Source organism: Coffea arabica, chromosome 6e (assembly GCF_036785885.1).
Source record: "Coffea arabica cultivar ET-39 chromosome 6e, Coffea Arabica ET-39 HiFi, whole genome shotgun sequence".
Classification (NCBI taxonomy): domain Eukaryota; kingdom Viridiplantae; phylum Streptophyta; class Magnoliopsida; order Gentianales; family Rubiaceae; genus Coffea; species Coffea arabica.
In genome coordinates, this window is record NC_092321.1 from 58,463,718 (window position 1) to 58,484,800 (window position 21,083).

General features: G+C 35.6%; 2 protein-coding genes and 1 pseudogene across 2 annotated transcripts; 1 reads left to right on the forward strand and 2 right to left on the reverse strand.

Moving 5' to 3' along the window:
• Nucleotides 1–4,452: 4,452 nt before the first annotated feature.
• On the reverse strand, nt 4,453–5,204 carry LOC113723457 (uncharacterized). Its single transcript, XM_072055875.1, has one exon. It carries the CDS (start codon nt 5,047–5,049, stop codon nt 4,540–4,542), a length of 510 nt encoding a protein of 169 aa, XP_071911976.1. The 5' UTR covers nt 5,050–5,204; the 3' UTR covers nt 4,453–4,539.
• A 3,063-nt stretch (nt 5,205–8,267) lies between these two features.
• Nucleotides 8,268–10,679, forward strand: LOC113696856 (protein EXORDIUM-like 5; annotated as a pseudogene).
• Nucleotides 10,680–11,792: 1,113 nt separating this feature from the next.
• LOC113695480 (6,7,8-trihydroxycoumarin synthase-like) lies at nt 11,793–14,218 on the reverse strand. The gene is made up of 2 exons (XM_027214595.2): nt 13,160–14,218; nt 11,793–12,557 (listed from the first exon to the last, which is right to left on the reverse strand). Exons 1-2 carry the CDS (start codon nt 14,051–14,053, stop codon nt 11,919–11,921), a joined length of 1,533 nt encoding a protein of 510 aa, XP_027070396.1. The 5' UTR covers nt 14,054–14,218; the 3' UTR covers nt 11,793–11,918.
• Nucleotides 14,219–21,083: the final 6,865 nt, after the last annotated feature.

Here is a 21,083-nt window from a genome sequence, read left to right on the forward strand (position 1 = left end):
AAGAGACATTTGTCCTAACAAAATGAGGAGAAAGTTCGAATAGATTGATTGCTTTGATTGACACATAAAGTGATGTTAAAAATCAATTTAGTGTGAAAGAGCCTACTTTTCAAAAGATTGCAATGTCTCGACTAGTTTTTATAGTGATCCGTAGATTGAAACCTTAAAAGAGAATAAATGGATCAAATGGGTCGGATAGAATTGATGGTTTATTCAAAAAATTGACTGGATTACCCTAAAAATGAATAACTTGATCAAATGGATTGAACAGAACTGACGATTTATTCAAAATTGACTGGATTGTCCTAAAAATGAATAATTGGTAAAATGGATTGGATAGAATTGACGGTTTATTCGAAAATCAACTGACTTGTCCGTCCATTGGTAGTCTCAAAATTTTACAAATTTCGTTACAATGCATTAGTCTATGAGCCTTCTAAAATCAGGATTTGACCTCGATATATTTATTATTTTAACAATGAGGAATCATTTGTGAATTTCTTTAACTTAATGTCCTTTATGCTAGGAAATTTTACCAACTATGATAAAATGGCCAAAAGATGATTGTTAGATGCTCATATTCTAATGTGCAAAAACTGTTCCATTATTTTCAATGCCAATGTCATCATGGAAGGGACCGGATCCTACCTTACCTTATGCACTACCCCTTTGGATGATACAAAAAAATATAAACGTGCAAGTTTTATTGAATTATATATCCGAGATGAAGATGGTTTATTTCTAACGTGGGATCCCCTATGCGACATTCCCTCTATGATTGATGCATGATGACAGATTATTAAAGGGGGTAACTGCAATAATTGAAACATGACCTAAAAGTGTCCCATTTAAATGCCAGGGTAAGTAAAAAATGAATGTAATATTGAGATGCAATAACTTGTAATTTAAACGTGCAATAAACTATCTAATTATGTGGGTTCTTAAAAGAGTACCATGCCAGGACTCTTATTATTTAAAGTTTGTGAATGCAGAAGAAGAGAAAACAAAGAGAAGTTAGTACAACAAATAACACATAACACATTAGGGCAATAAATGATACAAAAGTAGAAATAAAGAAAGAGGGGTAGAATGTCTCCCCTCGTGTCTAGTGTCCCTAGTTGGGTAAGGTCGACTCTATCCTAGGTAATTTCTAATATGGATGCATGAGGTTGGGTTCACTAATGCATCTAGACTCGATAAGATTTCAGCCTCCCAAACCTTCAAACCAAAAGGTGAAGGGTCATCAATCCCAAGACCTTTAGTCGGTGGTTCGAGTGATCCCTTAGACATTGGTACACGCACGTCGTGCCACAGCCACATGTCCAAGTGGATAAATCCTAATCCTACTAGAGAGGAGCGGTGTGACAACCACTAAAAAGAAATAAGATGAGAGGTTATAAAGAAATAGCGTATGCACATATGAAGTGCGCCTTTAAGGGGAGGAGGAATTAAATACCATCAAATATGGGTGAAGGCTCTAGGGTGGCTATTCCCCCTCAAGATGCAAAGCGCGATACAAATACATAAATATAAGTAAATGAAAGTAAATAAACAAATTATTCATCACATACACAGATATCGAAAGACCATTGTGCGTGTGAAATGCAAGAAACCCTAAAAAGAAAAAATGCAACCTAAAACATCCTAATGTAATATGTAAAAAGGTTAGAAAAAGAAAAGGATCGACAAAATCAAATACTCGGACTCTCTAAAAAAAATTTCGAGTGGAGTCGTCAGCTGTCGCGCCCCATTTTTTGAAATAAAAAATTATGAGTTATAAAAAATGAAATTTTGACTAATTTTGATTGAAAATGAGTTTTTGATTTTTAGAGAATAAATAAAGAAAAAGGGCTTAAAATGGGACCTAAGAAGTGCGACGGTTTTGCCCCAAAATAATAGTCTAAAAAGGGTTTTTAGGAAAAATAGGAGTCGCCACTTGGTATTAAATTAAAGTGTACTAAGTCACCCAAAAATATGTGTTTTAATGGTAATAAAAAAAAATAAACAAAACTCCTTTTTAACGACTCTAGGTCTTTGGAAACAAAAGAAAGGGTTCAGGAGTCATGGTTGAAGAAAAGGAAGGTAAGAATAAAATACAAGGCACCCTTTCGACCTAGTTAAGACCAGTTGCGATATTTAGTCGAAAACTTTTCCTAATCTAACCTAAAGACTTATCACATTGGGATGTTTCTACATGGATGCACACCTAGACCTAATGGATATTGGGAGGGTTCAAATATCTCTTTAAAGATTAATTGGTGCGAATAACATTAATTGTGATGCCCAAAATAATTCTTAAAAGAGGTCACGAATATGCAAAAAATGAGACTCAAAGAAAAGAAAAATTATAATATATAAGTATGCGTGACCTAAAATGCGGAATGCAACATAATGGGTATGGGGGACTAAGATTCGTGACTCAATTTTCCTTTTTATAGAGGAGATACGAGCGTGCTAAGGTTAAGAAGCCATACTCGTCCATTTCCCATATTAGAAGGATGCTCCCTAACCTAATCAAGCAAATGCACTAACCTATTTCTAATTTTTCTTAAATGGAATGCAAGTCTAAAATGTCATGTTTCGCAATAGGGATAAGGGATATAAATATAAAGGAAATATCATGCAGAGTGGTAAAGATCCTAAAAGTAGAAAATATGCATGAAATGTAGTGATTGTCACGCAAGTATGTGATTCTAGCGTGTGGACGGCCTAAAGGGTCTAACATTGGACTAGTGAGAAATCGTAGAAATAGGCCATAACTAGCGTTGGACTAGTGTGGTGATACCATGTATTTATTACAACTAAATAAATCATATAAAACATAATTAAAGCAAGTAAATACATAAAACACATAGAGCACATAACACGTAGGTATGATATATAGATGTAAAGATTCTAAGAAAGCGAGTAAACACATAAGCACACAAGTATGCAAGCATCCAAGCAAATAAAAGAAAATAAAAGTCTAACTATTACATTTGGGGCCCTAATTACAATCTACGGGGGGAATTTAAAAATAATAACCTAACTATTACATTTATTTAACTAAATACATTTTTAGCAAAAATTAAAACCTATCTATTACATAGGCTAGCTAAATATATATCATGAGCATCTATCTATTACAATTTGGCATTTTAATGCCTCTCAAATAATTACCAATAAATAAATAAAATAAATGAAACTTAAAATGAATAATAATGAATAAAAAGAAAAAACACTCAAAACATGCAATTGCACATAAAACACGTTGGAGGACATAAAAGAATTTAAAATAATAAAAGAAATTACCTCCCTTTGAAGTTTGGTGAAATTGGGTGAAATTTGCCCTACTTATGCTCCAAAATCAATAAAATGGTCAATGCACTAATTTAATTATAAAGAAATGAAAATAATCATGAAATCTACCAATTAAATCATTTAAATGAAGTATAATTAACAATTAAAGAAGAACAGTTACTTGTATTTAAGAAATCAAAACTATCAGGGATCTAATTACAAAAAATTAAGAAAGTGTTTGGGATCGAATGATAATTATTACAAAATATAGGGGTCAAAATTAAATAAAAATAAAGTTTAGGGACCTATTTGAAATTAAAGTAGAGACCTAATTGATATAATTTAAAAGTTTTTAGGGTCATATTATAATTACACAAAAGTCTAGGGACTAATTTGCGATTCGAAACTAGATTTCTTGAGCAAACAGGCCTCTGGGCCATTTCTCTTATTTTTTGGGCCAAAACTTTCCTAGCCCAGCGAAAAGTTCAAGGAAAATACAAAGGCCAATCCATAATCTTACCCAAAACAAAACCAACCAAAAGGGATGGGCTTTTACCTCCTAAACCCAAGCCAAAACCCAAAAATGAACCAGACTTTTCTACCAAAACCCAACCCAATCAAATCATAACCCAAATCACTAACTATTTTACCAAAATCCAATAAAATAATAAATCAACTAAAACAAATTAAGGTTTAATTATATCCCAAATCACAGAAATAACATGTTTAGACATGCACTTAAAATATGAAAAAGAGGATTACAACTCAATAGGGACAAGATTGGTTCAATTACAGAGACTTTTGGGCCATAGTGTAATTAATTATAAATTTAGGAGTCAAAATGAAATTTTTAAAAGTTTTGCACGTAAAGCTTCGAAGAAGCTTTCTTCTGCAACTAGGGGTGGGCACGGGTCGGGTACCCGCCCCGAACATTAAATGGCTGACCCGACCCTAACATGTCGGGTCACTACTTTTTTGACCCTAATCCGCTCCGCTTGCCCTCGGGTACCCGATCCTCGGATACCCGAAAAATAGGGGCGGGTCATAGGGCACCCGCCCCTATTAAAGAACAAATTTAATAGCCTTGAACAAAAGACAAAGCCTGAACCCACAAGAACAAGGAAGAAAACTTGAATCAGTGAAGTCCAGATCCTCATAGCAGATAGGGCAAGATTTTGGTATGGATGCAGCATTCTTGCAACCCCAGACAGATCCACCACAGCCATAATGCCTATATGAATTCATTGGGAAACTGTACTGCTAGTGCTTGGACAAGTTGGGCAAACTCTGAGGTCTAAAAGCATCATCAGGCCTCCATGCACGGCAATTCACTGGAGCTCTCTGCACTGATACCCCATTCTCTGGCTTTTCTTTCGAAATATCAACATCTGACTGAGAGTCAAAATGGGCAATATTCTTATCCACAGGAGCTGTACCAATATGCAATTGCTGCTTCTCATCTGTAGCAGCCAAAGCATCAGCCACCGCCTCCCAATCATCCAAGCATCCATCCTCTCCACCTTCATCCTCTTCACTCATGCTTCCTGAACAACATCCACCACTGCTGCTGCTGCTGCTGCTGCTCCCAGTGAAATTCGTACCGGAGTCATTGCCTCCCAGGACGCTTCCAGTGTGGCTCATTGGGCTATTTGAGGGTGACTCAGAATCACTGTAATGATGTACAGATCCACCATCATTCTCTTCCTCCACCCTCGGCCTTATTTCCAGCTTCTCTATGGCTCTGCCCATCCTATTGCCTGCAGTGGCCATTGGCTGACCAATAGTTCCACCATTTGATTCCTCCTTCCCACTCTTGTTCTTGACTATATAAATCCCAATTACCAACAGAAAGATGTAAAATTAAACGAAAAAAAAGGAACAAAAGATCAATTTATTTGAATTCAGACCTAATAGCAGGCATGCTATAGGGTAAGAAGTTGTGGCGGCGCTGAAGTGAAGACTGAAGGCTGGAGTGTCGACTGAGATATGTTAGGAATTTAGGGTTAATAACTTTAAAATATTATAAATTTGTCCCTATATTTTTTAATATTTGTAAAATATACCCCCGGGTCGGGTACCCGCGGGTTTTAGATTTTGTGATCCGTATCCGTATCCGAATTTTATGGGTACCCAACCCTATCTGATCCGCTGATAAAAATAGGGTCGGATACCCTAATTTTAGGGACGGGTCGGATCGGGTCGATCGGGTTTTCGGGTTTTTGGATTTTTTTGCCCACCCCTATCTGCAACCGAAAGCTTTCTTTCTGCAACTCCATAAACACATTCAACCCAAGAAGACAGCCGCAACATTCAAGCCAAGTTCACAAAATCATCAACTAGACCCAATAGGAACCACATCCCTACAAACAAACCACAGAACAGCATGGGGTTAATGGCTCAAAATCTCCCACCCCAGATTTGCAGATAGAAAGAAAAACAGACCACTTTCACTCATTGAGTCCGAACAAAACCCCGAAGCATAACTTTGTTATGAACTACAAAGCTTGCAAAGATAATCAAGGACAAACATTCACATTAACTTCCAAATCTTGTCATATTTTAGTCAAACCAGAGGTATCAGACCCAGCAAAAACATTTAACCCGCACTATAAACCCATAATCTTAAAAAAAGTTCTCTTTTGATGAGTTAAAGATCTTTTTTTTTTTTTCTTTGTGGATTGCAGCAAGCAAAGGAAAGATTGAGAGTTACCTCCGGATGCTAGTGCAGTCAAATGAACGCAAGGTGCTTCAAGAAAGTCGTGTGGATGCTGGAACGAAAACAGGAGCACTTTGCCGCAGAAATTTCAGCCTTGGCGAGCAGGCTGTTTTGAGCCGAAATTACAGTGATCTGGAAATGTTTTTTCAAGATGTTTTCTGAACAAAAGTTATAGATTTATCAACATAGTGAATGCAGAAACTGAAATAGAACCTAGAGGATTAAGAACCTAGAGGCCAACCAGCATGCTTTACCCCCAGAACCAGTAATGCTATTGACAAAATTCATCAGAAGACTCCCAAACAGGTTAGCCTGAGCCGATCCAAATGTGTAAATTGCTACTCCAATACTGGACATGCTCTTAGGGAACTCCATGTAAAAGAATTTCAAAGTATGACACTTTAGTACTTGAAGCACAAATTCTGTCCCACGTGAGTAAGACTTGCTTCACTTTAGTCCTTAAAATATACGACTGGGCCAGCTGGAGTCAACCGAATAGGCCTCCAAAATTTAGAGTTGAGCATTGTAGATTATTGGATTGGAATTAACTTGGACTCCAATATAGACCTGATTTAATTACGAATCGAACTTGAACTTAATTAGGCTCAATTCAATTGAAGTTCACCCAAAAATTAAGTATATAAAATATATGTTTTATATATTTTTATTTGTAATTATGTATATTATTGTATAACTATGACTATTATAATCTATATATATTATAATTTTTGTAATCATAAAATATTATATGAACATTATGGGCTTGTTCTTGTTGATTATTTTAGCTGGTTATAGATTTTGATTTTAGATAGTTAGCTTTTTATTTTTTGTTTGCATTTATATTTAGTTTATATATTTTGAATAGCTAAAAATATTATATTCAAAATTTATCAAAGAGTAGCTTTTTGTTGATTTTCATTAAACATTATAATAGTTCTCATAATCAGATTTTACAAAATCTAAAACAAATGACAACAGAACATATGCATAACTATAAATTCATCATGAACTTAGGTTGAGCACGAATTAGGCATGAAGTCCTAATATCTTTGTGATCTAAGTATGAGCCTCACATTGTGAGTTTAAAGTCCAAAAGCAAGAAATTTTACCTTTTTGTGAGTTCAGTTTGGGCTTGTTGAAACATGACTCACATGTCTAGCACAGCCCTACTAAAGTATAAAAACGGTCTCTTTTTACATATTTTTTAGTATAGTTTAAGGTTTTAGATAAAATACACAAATACACAATAAATTAGATAATCAAATACTACTTTTTTGAGTTTTTAACCATTTTTTCATATAATTATTATAAATAATTCATTTATTATTTTTTTATATTAGATTCCTGTGCATAGCATTGGTCAAAATACAAGTAATAGTACTATTAATAGTAATAGTGACGGAAATATTAGTCTTTTCTAATAATAATGATGCTAAAAAAACATATATAAAGGTTCCCTTATGGGCACCCACGAAGGAAGTAGGGTGGACTGAGGTAGGGGGAGGGAGTTCTATGACAACAGAGCAGGCTTTGAAACGCGTCCGTTGCCATCCTAAAATGTAGGTTTGCAAACATAGTTGCTGCTTTAGAAAGTTTGGCAACAAGCCAACAACTTGATAGTTTGATTGTTGTTTAGTTCTCCATCACAGGTTTGCTCCCAATTATAGTATCGGTCAAATAAACAACTACTTGTTTGTTTCGTTTCAGGATGGTATGATGATGAGTTTCCTCCATCTGCCATGTTTCTGCAAAAAGAATTAGTTAGTTTATCTTTAATTTTTTAGAAAAGGGTAGGAGACCGTTAGGATCAAGAAATTGGGGTATTATACCCTCAGTGACAGTTATGTAAGGAACAAGTTGGTTGATAAAGGATACTTGTAAAATGACATTATTGATTAGGTCACTTGAATTTTACCTATATTGAATCCTATTTCGATTGTATTATATGTTTAAAAATTATCTCTAATTTTAAATAACTTTAAAAAATAACTAATCTCATCTTAATAATTTCTGCTTTTATCAAATTATTACATAGAACTATAGTAAAATCTTTTGCAAATCACAATTATTGAAAATTTACATATTCCATAAATTACTACCTTTCACCACCATATCATTGATTAGTATTGAAATCATTCATCATCTTTTCCCTTATTGTTATTATCTTATAAAATACAAAATTTTATTATCTAAAAAAATATTTATAAAATAAAGAATATCCACCAAGTTTTTAATATGGGGTACATTATTTGATGTATACTATTATATTACGATGAAAGTATGTAAAGAAATTTTTAAAAATTAGTAAATAATTGAACATTAAGAATACATTAAGTTTTTAAAGTTAATATGAATGAACATGTAGGATTGTTGTTAATTTTTGTATTTAAATTATTCATATTTGTATAAATTCACAATAAATATAAAAAAAACAGACTGTGCTAAGACACAAACAAAATTCTAGTTATGTAATAAGTAAGAAGAATAATCAATTGCAAAGTACGATGTGTTTCATTTCGGTCTAACCACCTCCCTGAATTTTGGTGATTAACCCTAATTTTAAACATGTACTACTTTCCTATTTATTATTAAGAATCCCAATTGCATACTCCTTGGTTTTTTTATACAAAAGTTTGATTGGAAATAATTTGTACAGCACTGACCTAGCTAATGCATGTTGGAATTGCTTGGTTTTATAACCCCAATAATTGCACGCTTGCATCTTCCATGACTTCACCTATCGAAAGTCGAAGGTTTTGCATCACATTTTGCTTATACAATTTATCTAAAACATATCAAATTGGCCTTCGAATTGAGGACGTTAGACTAAACCATAGAGATAAGGTGAAGGATTTTTTATTTTTTATTTTTTTTTGCGATTTTCCTTACCGGAATAGGGTGAATTTGCTCATATGTCCTTCAGCTTTTATGAACATTTTGCTTTGTTCTCAACTTATATCAAAGGACGGTATTACCAAAATAGAAACCAAGTTTCAGATACTAAATACAACAATTATCATAATTAGCATCACAGTTTCTTAATTAATATAGCCACTATTTAATAAGAAGTGCTTTTTTTATTTTTTATTTTTTTCCCAATGGAGATTTTAAACCTCACAAGAAGAAGAAAGAGGAGGAAATGATTGACAATCAATCAAAGATCTTGCAATTGACTCGTTTGTTTGAAAAAAAAATTAGGGAAAATGGCCAATTTAGTCCCAAAACTTTTTATTTCTGTCGATTTAGTCCTTATATATTATTTGTAGCCAATTTAATCCTTAAACTTATATTTCGATTCCAATTAAGGAATTCAACGGCGGAGCCACCGCACCGTTTCCTTCAAGTTCCTAATTGAGCAACCCAAAAGGGGTATTTTTGGAATTTTAATGATGGGGCGGTAACAAAAATTAAAAAGAAGTGACATTAAACAAGAATTATACACAAAATGTTGATTACTAAAACAGTAGTAATTCTTCTCTTCCTCCTCATCGTCCCCTTCAACAATGATGCTGCCACCTCCAATTCCTCCGCTAAGCAGCAGACTCTGCCAAACACAGTCGGACTCCTAGTTCAACCCAAAGCTTGCCCCTAAGTCCCTCTCCGCCTCCAAGAAATTTGAGGGCTCCTCCGACTTGGTCGACCTTCGCTACAACATGGGCCTCGTCCTCTCCTCCCCGATCAACATCTACCTCATCTGAAGGCTGGTGGGCCGCCTCCCACCAGCTGCTCATCAAGGACTTCCTCCTCTCCATCTCCACCTCCGATCGCCGCGCCGCTCCTTCCCCCTCCGTCTCCCAGTGGTGGCACACCGTCTCCTTCTACACCGACCAGACTAGCGCTAACATCTCCAGCTCCGTTCTCGTCGTTGGGGAGTACTCCGACCCCCGCTGCTCCTAGGGCACCCACCTCACCCGCCTCTCCATGCAGCAGGTCATCGCCACAGCGGTCCGATCGAAGCGCTTCCCCGTCGACCACAAGAACGGCATCTACCTCATCCTTACCTCCGGGGGTGTCACTGTCCAAGATTTTTGCCGGGCTGTTTGCGGCTTCCACTACTTCACCTTCCCGTCCGTGGTGGGCTACACACTACCGTACACCTGGGTGGGCAACTCCGAGAAGCAGTGCCCGGAGGCGCGGACCAGGAGCACTGGCCCCTCCGAATGCGAATGATAAGCATGATCGGGCACGAGCTGGCGGAGCTGGCATCGAACCAACTGGTACGCAGAGGAGGACCCTATGGCGCCAACGGAGATCGGGGGCCTGTGCGAGGGGAGACAAATATTTCACGGAACCCATGAAAGGGCATTCTCCGATATTGGGGATTTTGGAATTAATGGTTGTTCTGTTCAAAGCCTTTCTTGTTCTTCCCCTTGCGTTCCTTGGTACCTTTGCCAGGACACCCATCAGCCAAGTCCAAAAGGATGGCTTCTCCCTTGGCATAAGAAATCCCTTCGGCAGCATTCAATTTGGTTTTGGAGGCCAAGATGGCAGTAACTTTGATGGCTTCCAGCAACCTCCTGATGGCACCCAGCAGCCCTCCGGCAAGGAACCCGAATTCCGTACAAATTTCCGAGGTCATTGGGAGATTCATTCTGAAAATGCTGGAGTTTCAGCCATACAGTTCCAGTTGCTGCCTAACAACAAAGCCGTGTGGTTTGACACCACCAACCTTTGCCTTTGCTGATTTCAGTTTGACCCTCCATATTGTCACCCTCCTATCCAAATTCAAAAGTGGATGGAAAGAGGAGGATAAGAGGAGGAGGTGGGTGGTTGGTGGCGGAGGTTGGCAGTGGAGAGAAGATAATTTAAAGTTCCCAAAATGCCCTTGTTTGATGTTAAATTAGGGGCCAAATTGCTTTTAGACGGCGGCGCCGCCGTAGAAGGCTTTAATTGGACTCGAAAATTAAGTTTATGTATCAAATTGGCCAGAAATAAAAGTTAGGGACTAAATCGACAGAAATAAAAAGTTTAGGGACGAAAATGGCCATTTTCCCAAAAAATTAACTAGTAAGTAGTAGCATATAACATGGCTGAATTGTCTGGGTCGGGAAAAGACAAGGCTGAACATATCCACCATTATCCAAGTGCAGCCCATTTTAACTTGGGCTTAGTTTTTTGGACCCCCATATCAAACCAAGCCAATCTATGTAGATGGCTTGGACCTAGTCACGGATATTAAAAGGCCCATCTCTTATGAAATATAGGATAAATTACTTATTACCCTCAATGCAGATTTACATAATACTAGATAAACCTCTTAAAGTTTTAAAATAGTCATATAACCCTCGTGGTTTTATGTAAATTGTAAAGTAGAAAATAAACGGAATGTACAACCAATTACAGCATTTATACCAAACACATTTTAAAAGAACATGTGATAAAGTCTTAATATCCATATAACACCCTTATAATTTGTATAAATATTCACTTTAATCTCTTGTGATTTTTATATTTATCCACATAATTTTCCTATACTATTATACAAGGTTTTAGGGGAGGGGGGAGGAAGGAGAGGAGGAAGATGGAGGAGAGAAAGAGAGAGGGGGAGAAAGGAAAGAAAGGGGAAAAAAAAGAAGAAGAGTCATCGGGCCTTGATGCTAGCGCCGGTGGAGTGGCGGTCGGCGGCGGCTATTGGTGGAGGTGGTGGAAGAATGAGTTGTGGGGAGGTAGAAGAAGAAAGAAGGGAAAAAATTTTTGTATGTGTTTGGGCATTTGTGGTATGCATTTTTAAAAAATTTGTAGAGTTTTTTGAGATAATTGTAAGTAAAGTTATTAAAAAAACTCGTAATAAAAAAACTTAGGTTCCAAACAGACCCTTGAATATAATTATATGACTAGAAGCAAGTCACAAAAGAAACTAAAAACAAGAAGGGAAGAAAAAAAAAAGGAAGTTCCACAGCAAAGAATACATGGTCCCAAGTATTTAGATGCCAGAACTTGACACTTGCTGCGCACACACATTTTTTGCGACAAGTAGCAGATCATTTTTCTTAAGCATTGTAAGACCCGGTAAAACTTCAGTATCAATGTCTTCTTTCTTGATCCCAGAAGGCAATTCCCAGTCAAAAGAATACAGAAGATTGGCAAGTCCAACTTCCACCATTGCTAGTCCCAGAGAATATCCAGGGCAGCCCCTTCGCCCAGCCCCAAACGGTATCAGTTGAAAGTCTTTCCCTTTCATATCTACGCTACTATTCAAGAATCTCTCAGGCAAAAACTCATTTGGATTTTCCCAATTATCGGGATCTCTTCCAATCGCCCAGACATTCGTGTAAACTATAGAATTGGACCGGATTTCGTGACCATTTATTATGCAATTTGCTAGTGTCTGTCTTGGAACTGAAAGTGGAGCTGGAGGATACAATCTGAAGGTCTCCTTGACAATTGCCTTGAGATAAGGGAGCTTTTGAATATCATCTTCGTTTACTTTATCTTTATTTCCAAGTGCACCTCTAATCTCTGCTTGTGCCTTCTTCAATATTGCTTCAGGGCTCTTCATCAGTGCTGCCATTGCCCAGATTATTGTAGCTGCAGCAGTATCCGACCCTGCACTAAATACATCCTACAATGATATATTGAAACAGATTAGCAAAGTCGGATTGATCAATTTCTTAAAAGGAAAAACAACAAGGAAAAATCATTCGTTCCCACATTTCTTCAAATGAATTTCTTCGTCTCTCACCTTTAAAATATTAATTTTACATTTCTTACAAATTCAAATTAATAATATTTTTTCCTTATCTAAATTTTCGACCACTTTTTAATCTAAAATCACTATGTGACCTACATGCAATTATCTTGTATATACAAGAAGGCTAGATTCTACTTTTTAATGGCAAAAATGAATATAGATTAAATCAGATCCTACTTTTTTATATGCAAGAGTTAATATGGATCAGGTCATTTATTTAATTATAAATGAGATCTAACATTTTTGCTTCAAAAAAATAACAATATGTAGGTCACATAATGGATTCAAGGTAAAAAAAATGATCGAAAACCTAAGTTGAGACTAAATTTTATCAAATTAATTTTGTAAGGAACGTAAATTTATAATTTCAAAAGTGAAGGACGAAAAAATTTATTTGTTAAAATGTGGAAGACGTTTTGAACGATATTACCAAACAAAAAATGAGTAGGTCCTTTGAACAGGTAATTAATCACCATGAGCATCGCTTTGATGTGATCTTGCGTTAGATCAAAGGAAGTTGATTGTTCTTGCCGTAATTGAAGCATGATGTCAATGATATCACCGTTCATGGACTCTGGCCTATTTGGATTTAAGTGTTCGTCGATGAGTTCTTGAAGAAATGAATCTAACTTACTGCAAGTCCGCTCAAGTCGAGAACGCATCCCATTGAGGCTATCAAGCCAACCAATTGAAGGAATATAGTCTGAGAAAAAGAACCCCACGAATGCAGCCTGCATTTCTTGGAGGAGATCATGGAATCGTCTTCTTTGTTGATCTTCCTCATCATACCTCTTTCCGAAAGCAATTCTACAGATAAACGTACTTGAAAGTGATATTAAAGTCTTACTCAAATTCGTCACTTGAGATGAAGATGCTTCCTTGGATATCGTTCTGATCATCCGGGAGACTTCATCTTCACGAATACCACGAAATGACTGCACCCTTCTGTTGCTGAAGAGATGAAGAACAGAAATCTTTCTCAGCTCTCTCCACTGCTCGCTGTATGGAGAAAAGACGATACCCAAGCCGTTGTAAGAAAGCATTCGGGAACCTAGGAGGAGTGGGCGACTAGAAAATGTCGAGTCATGGTTTTTCACAACTTCTTCAGCCATTCTTGCGGATGAAACCACAAGCAGTGGAAAGGATCCAAGCTTAAGAGACATGAGAGGACCATATATTTTGGAAAGTTGCCAAAGGTATACATGAGGGGCTGAGGTATCAAACTGAAGCAAGTTTCCAATGACTGGAATCCCCGGAGGACCTGGTGGTGGAGGATTTTTTGGTCTTGATGATCTCCTCCTGTTCGTTTGGAGAACGCTTAGGACGATAATTAGAAGTGCTGAGATTAAAGCAATCAGTATCTCCATCTTCTGGCTGGAAGTAAGATATGATGGTCTTTGTCTGATGGAAATTTGATCAGAAAGAAGTGAACTCGAATATTTAGACTTCGTTGAGCTTGAATATGAGCTTGAGTTTGAGTTGCGTGGTGGATTTGAACAAAACTTGGGTTCTTTTCTGGATAATAATTGATGAGAATACCAAGATGTGAGCAGTGGGATATGACCTTATCATAAATATATTTTCTATCTTTTTATTTCATCGTCACATCAATAAAGGTATTATAGTATTTTTATAATTATTTCAAATAATTTATTATCTAAACACAATTATTGTACCCTTAAATGATCGAAATGATGAAAACTAAGAATGTTACAAACTCCTAATTTATTCTATGGCAGCAATAGCACCGTCCATTTTCAGAATTTCACATCGAGAAGATCTCTATCTTAAGAACTTAGCTTTGGTAGAATCAAAACCTATAGCGAGTAGTAGAGGTGGCAAAATGGGCGGGATGGGCGGGATTTGCTTGGGTTTGAAATGGAACCGAGTCATATGGGTTTGGGCCCAACCTTACCCATATGTGTTTTGGGACTAACTTGGGCGGGATCATTTTGGGATGGGTTTAGATTGATCCCGCCCAATACCCAAATCCATTTTCTACATATTTTTTTTCCTTTAATTCATTTTTTATTTTTATATAATTTTAATATTTTTGATTTATTAAATTTCTTTTAGTTTTTTATTAAATAAACATGCAAGTGCTTTATACTCAAGATTCCCACCAAAAATTGGATTAACAAATAAAGGAAAAGATAGATATACAGCCATATTCCAACATATATCAAGATGGCCAAGGTCCTTAGGATGTTGAATATTTATCCTTATCATTGTCCAAGGATGACAGGGCTAAACTAACTGAAATGCTGGAAATTCTTGTGGATAATGACTAGGAAGACTACTAGATTATATTCGCTGGTATGATTATAAAAATTGTTAAAGATAATTTTTGAATCTAAGATTCTGTTTGGATTGACTTTTTTTTCAAAAAATAAGTTTTTCAAATACAATGTTACAGTAATATACAATAACTCAAGAAACATCCCATCCATATTAATATATCAAATATTTCAAAAAAATTTTATAGTAAAAATTTTTCATATACACTGCTACAATAAAATATTTCAAAAACACCTACCAAAAACAGCTAATCCAAACGGATCCCTTGCCATTTGAGCCCAATGGGTACCCAAGTATTTCCCATCCTTTCCCATTCATTAATGGGTATAGTTGGGATGTGTCCCAACTTAAACCCAATACCAAATTATAATACCCATCCCGCCCAAAGTTCCTTTGGGCATGGGTAGCCCATTGGGACTTGGGACAAATTGCCAGCTCTAGCGAGTAGGCAACATTGTATCCTTAAAATCATGAAAAATAAAAATTTACAAACTGACTATGACTTTAAAAGTTACAGGACACTTTTTGCCACTAATTTAATCAAATTTTTTATTATTCTATTTTCTTATCTCTATATTTAAGATACTTCCTACCGCTGAGTTTTAACACTTTGCAAATTTTTAAAATCCTAAGCGATGCGAAGTAATGATTGAGAAACTTTTGCATGTGTTTGTAACTTTCATATGATAGTGCTAATCCTAAATTGATATCATTATACAAAGAGAAATTTCTTTTTGAGTTTTCTAGTTTTCAATTTTTTAAAGTTGTTTCATATTCAAGTAGTAGTTAACTTTGAGTATAAATAGTTCTAAAGCAATTGCTCAGTAGGAGGGATGTATAAAAATTAAAAAAAAATGGTTATTTATAAGACAGTGTGATGGAAGACTAAGTCCGTTTGGAGTAGTTATTTTTGGGGGTATTTTTGAAAAATTTTACTGTAGCAGAGTTTTTATAGTATATTTTGGGATATTTTTAGAAAATATTTTAAGATATTTAAGAGTAGAAGAGTTTTTAGAATATATTTTGGAATATTTTTTAAACATTACAAAATATTTAGACTACTTTTTAGAGTATCTTTTAGAGTACTTTTTAAAAAATTTAATAATATTTAAAAAATTAATTTTTAAAAACTCTCGAATTCAAACAGAGTCATACATAACCCCCTTGATTAATAAATAATTTTCAACTTTACATGAGATTATTCACAATATTTGAAGAGGGTGGTTGGGAGAGGACAATTGAGTGATTGGCGAGACGGAAACAATTGGAAGCAGGAATTGTATGACTTGAGTGTTTTTGGGTTTTTTTTTTTCTTTTTTTTGTCTGAAGCAAGAGATAATCCATCAATTCTTTTGACAAGCTAGTCCCAGAAGTTGTACGAGATTCCGTGGAATTCGCCTTCTTGTGCAACTTGCCGCTACTGTTGTCCAAGAAAATATCACCCTGCAGATTACTGTCGATACATCAGCTGAGACAAATAGTGGTGGCTATTGGCATGTTACGTGCACTTCAGCTTTATCACAATTGTCGTTTTAATGAGCCAAGTATGGCTGTTCTTGTTTGAACACTAAGGCCTGTCAATTATTTGATTAGGAGTTAGGACCTGAGAGAATTATTCCAAGTTTTCGGTCAAGTAGGACACAGATTTGCTTAGATACTCGAGCCAATGGAGTACTCGTGACGTATTCTCCCACTTTATAGCGCACTTTCAATTTTGGCCAATTGCGTGGGGATTTAGACCCTATAAGAGTCACAAATCTTGATATATATATATATATATATATAATATATTATAAAATAATAAAAGCAAATAAATGAAAGATTGACTGAAAGATGCAGATGAAACTTTGAAAATAATTATCTTTAGTTAATAATAGTAGTTCTTTTTTCGAATACATAATATTGCATTCAACATCTTAAATGTTAATTTTATTATTTAAAAATAAAAATTAGATGGTATTTATGTTATTTTTTAACTCTATATATTTTTAAAATATTTTTACTTTAATTTTTTATTGTATGTTCAGAAAAATATTCATGGACACCCATTGAATTCTCAAACCCATGAGTGTCAGATTTGAATTTACATTTTTAGACCCATAAGAATCTGGATTTAATTAAATTTAATAAATTTGGATCTAAATCAAAAGAATCCAAACTAGACCCTAACCATTGATATGCTTAGGTGCACACCATGCACCATTATTCAACGGGTCAAATATCATTTCACCCCTCGCCCCACCACCACCCCCCCTTTTATTATCTTTTTTGACTTTAGACCCTAATAAATTCAAATGTTTGGACCGATTGCACCCAACAATTGGGTTGTAATCTATTATTATGGATTTTTTGGATGTGGAATACGCATAAATAGAGTTTTATTTGGCATTTTACACCCCTCATTATCATTTCTTATAAATTGTTTCTTTAGTTTCTTACTACAATTTTTCAATCGCAAGGAAAATCATATAAGCTTAAGGTACAAATGCCTATATGAATAATAGGACATGGTTACAACTTCAGGTGTTACAACTCTCGAAAACCCCCAACTAGCAAGCTATTATAATTGGCTTTCCCCCTAAAATAAAATTCACTTAATATTGAGCAGATTACTAGAAGCAGATTACATGACTGAGCAGATTACTAGAAGCAATGAATATGAATACATGACTGCAACGATATTAGAAGACGTACAGGAACTTAGTCTAGGCTTTGAAAGCTGTTCTTTTGTGTTTATACCTAGAATTGAAAATCAAATCAGCCATGCATTAGCACAATATGCAGTAAAGCTAGTACATGATATTGAATGGGAGCACGATTTCCCAATATGGCTGATTGACTTGGTTAAGATGGATATGAGGGTAGTATCCCCTTTTTGTAACTAATCCTTGTAAGGTCAAGTATTCATATCTATACAATGGTAACGTTTGTTGAAAAAAAAAAAATTGCCTTGACCCAGGAGCCCAGGTACCAAATAATTTATTAAACTGGTAAGAATAGTTACTACACAATTTGTTCTAACAAATGAACCAATATTTCACGAGTAAACTTTATATAAACTGACAATGTATACATTATCACCGTTGGATTTATGACACATGTACAAAAGTTGAATTTTAAATTTAAATTTTATGTAGTTGTCATTCATCCAAAATTGATGCTACATACACTGTCAGTGTATAGAAAATTAATTCATATTTTATACTATTCATACTTAGGGAGAGATTTAGTATTATATGGGACAAATATATTACGAGATATTATACGTTTGTATATCATATGAATTTTTTAAAAATACAATTAAAAGTTCAGCATAAAAATATGAGTTTGAAAAAGTTATGCATATAAAAGTTATGCAATTAAAAGTTATGCATATATTTGATGGTTATGAAAGAAAGAAAAGATAAATTACCTGTCAAAATCATAGTTGAATTTTTTGAATTATTTTAAAAAGATTGCTACAATAAAATAAGATCTTTGTGAAACAAATAAATATATTGGTGAAATTTACTAATTCTTAAAATTAACTTCATCCAATGATATCACAGATAAGAGAAACTTCTGGAGATAACGTGTTCATTGGATTAAAGCTTTATTTACTAGTTAAGGGACTAGTTATGCACTTTTCTCAGTGCCGATCTGTTTGAAGGTACTATATTTGGGAAGATAGCTGGATGCCAGATAACAATCAAGGAAAGGTTACCTCATAGAAACCACAGGGGTGTAATCTGGTTAAAGTAGAGGAGCTGATCATCCAGTATAGATGGAACAAAAATCTGATATTCAGAAATTTTAGCTCCAAGGAGGCAGAGTGCATTCTAAGCATCCCCATAAGCCTAACCAACAGAGAGGACAGCAACTACTGGATCCATAGTTCAAATGGGAATTACACAGTGAGATCAGCTTATAGAATACAATCTGAAGGCCAAATGGAACGAGAGCAAGAAGCCACGGAGGTAACTGGTACAAGTTGGAGCTCGAATAGAAAGAAATGTTGGAAGCATCTTTGGAAACTGAACATTAAGCATAAGGTGAAGATTTTCTTGTGGAAATGCCTAAACCAGGTGTTACCAGTAAGCCAACTCATCTACGATAGAACCAAACAAGGTGATCCAATATGCAGAATCTGTGGTGAGCAAGGTGAGACGATAGAGCATGCTTTGCTTAATTGCAACCAAGTCAAACTAGTGTGGAAAATGTCACCTATTCAGTGGGAAGGAATACTAGACCAGCATGGTTGTTTTAGCAGGTGGTGGGCTACAATGATGGAAGCTAGCACGAGAAGTGAGGGTAACAAACATATCTCCCTAACAGCGAACATCCTTTGGCAAATCTGGAAAAGTAGGAATGAAAAGGAATTCAATGCCAAGCAGCACCCCCCTGTGAGAACAATACAGACAGGTCAGGAGGAATGGTTGGAATATGAAGAGGCATTGACAAAGAGCTCAAGCATGAGTACAGAAGAAACAAGAGAACAGATGGAATCCCCCCTGCATCAGGAGGAAATGGAAGGCATACTGAGATTAAGGTTTGCAACAGAAAAGAGTAAAGACACGCCTCAAGTTGGAATAGGCGTCACTGTCTCCAGGGACAATCAAAACATGATACGAGGCTGGACTTTACAGGAAAGAAGCTCTGGTCACCAAGTCATGGACGAATTAACAGCCATCAAACTACTGATGTGTAAAGCTAATGTCCAAAAAATGGAAAGGATTGAAGTGCAAATCCAGAACAAGCTAACGTACAATCTCATTCAGCAAAGGAAATCTCAGGATATGCGAATGGCCACTCTGATGGAGGATATTTACAGCCTTTAGTCCTTGTTTCGCATGTGTTCATTTTGTTTAGTAAATAGGAATAGTAACCATATTAGTCACCGGATTAGCGTGCAAGCGCTAGAATTCATAGAAGACCAGGAATTTTGGATTCCTCAGTGTTAGGGTACACTGATTGTAAAGTTCTTTCAAGTCTTTACTTGAATCTGTACAGGTTTATTATCTATAAAATCACTTAACGTTTCGAAAAAAAAAAAAGAGATCTGTTTGAAGGTACGGAACTTAGTTATATATGTGATAGCCGGAAATTTTTGTAAGAGGATGTTGCAAGAAACAAATAATGAGAACAATAAAGAACGATGATAACAACTGATATAAACTTAGCAGTTATTTTCCTATTATTTTGATATCTTGTAGCTATAAATTTAACCATTGGAATCAACTAATTAATCAGCAGAGAGTTCTTAAAGTTTTCTTCATTGTTTGTTTTAGAATTCGAATCCTGTACTTGACATTTGAGGGTAAAAAAATAAAAATTATTTAATAAAAAGAGATGTAGATAATACCATTTACTTTTCTTTTTTTTTTTGTCGAAACAATAGGATTGTATTGATTGAACCCAAAAATACATACAAGCGAGCACTTGCTCGATGCTGTAGATAATACCATTTACTTGGGTAGCTGTATGTTAGTTATTGCAAGATGGCTATAACTAGATCATGAATAACCATATATTAGTCGTGGAGATTATATAGGTGTAATCTTACAAGTAGTGGAGAATACATAGAAGAGTAAATAAGGAGCCACGTAAAATTAACTCCTACTTTACCTAGTAACAAGAAGGATTCTAACGTTATGCCAGCCTATGAAGCTATTAGCAGGGATATACCTGTGTAGAGCAGGCTCTCTACATTCAAGCCGTCCTTCGTGCTTAACCTATTCTTCAAAAGCAGCCACAGGATAAACGAGTACTTTGGAATGCACTTTTTGAACCAAACAAGGTGGTGCCAGTGAACTTCAACATATTGAGGGTCTAACAATTCAACTGCAGATTTAATAGAAAAGGTACCATTCTTACTAGCCAACCATCTTGCCGAGTCTTGGATGTTAACATTCAAGGATTGTCCAGATTGGAGGAGCTGTACAAATCCTCAATATCAGCTGTTCTCCTTCTACCTGTGGGAATCTTTCAATCGCCATTTTCTATAATAGAAGAGTCTCTAGCTTGTAGCTCGCTTCCAAACTGTCTTATTATATCAGGACCATAGGCTGTGTACTCTAGGGTGCCAGTTATCATACCAGAGAAAGGTGTTCTCACCATTAT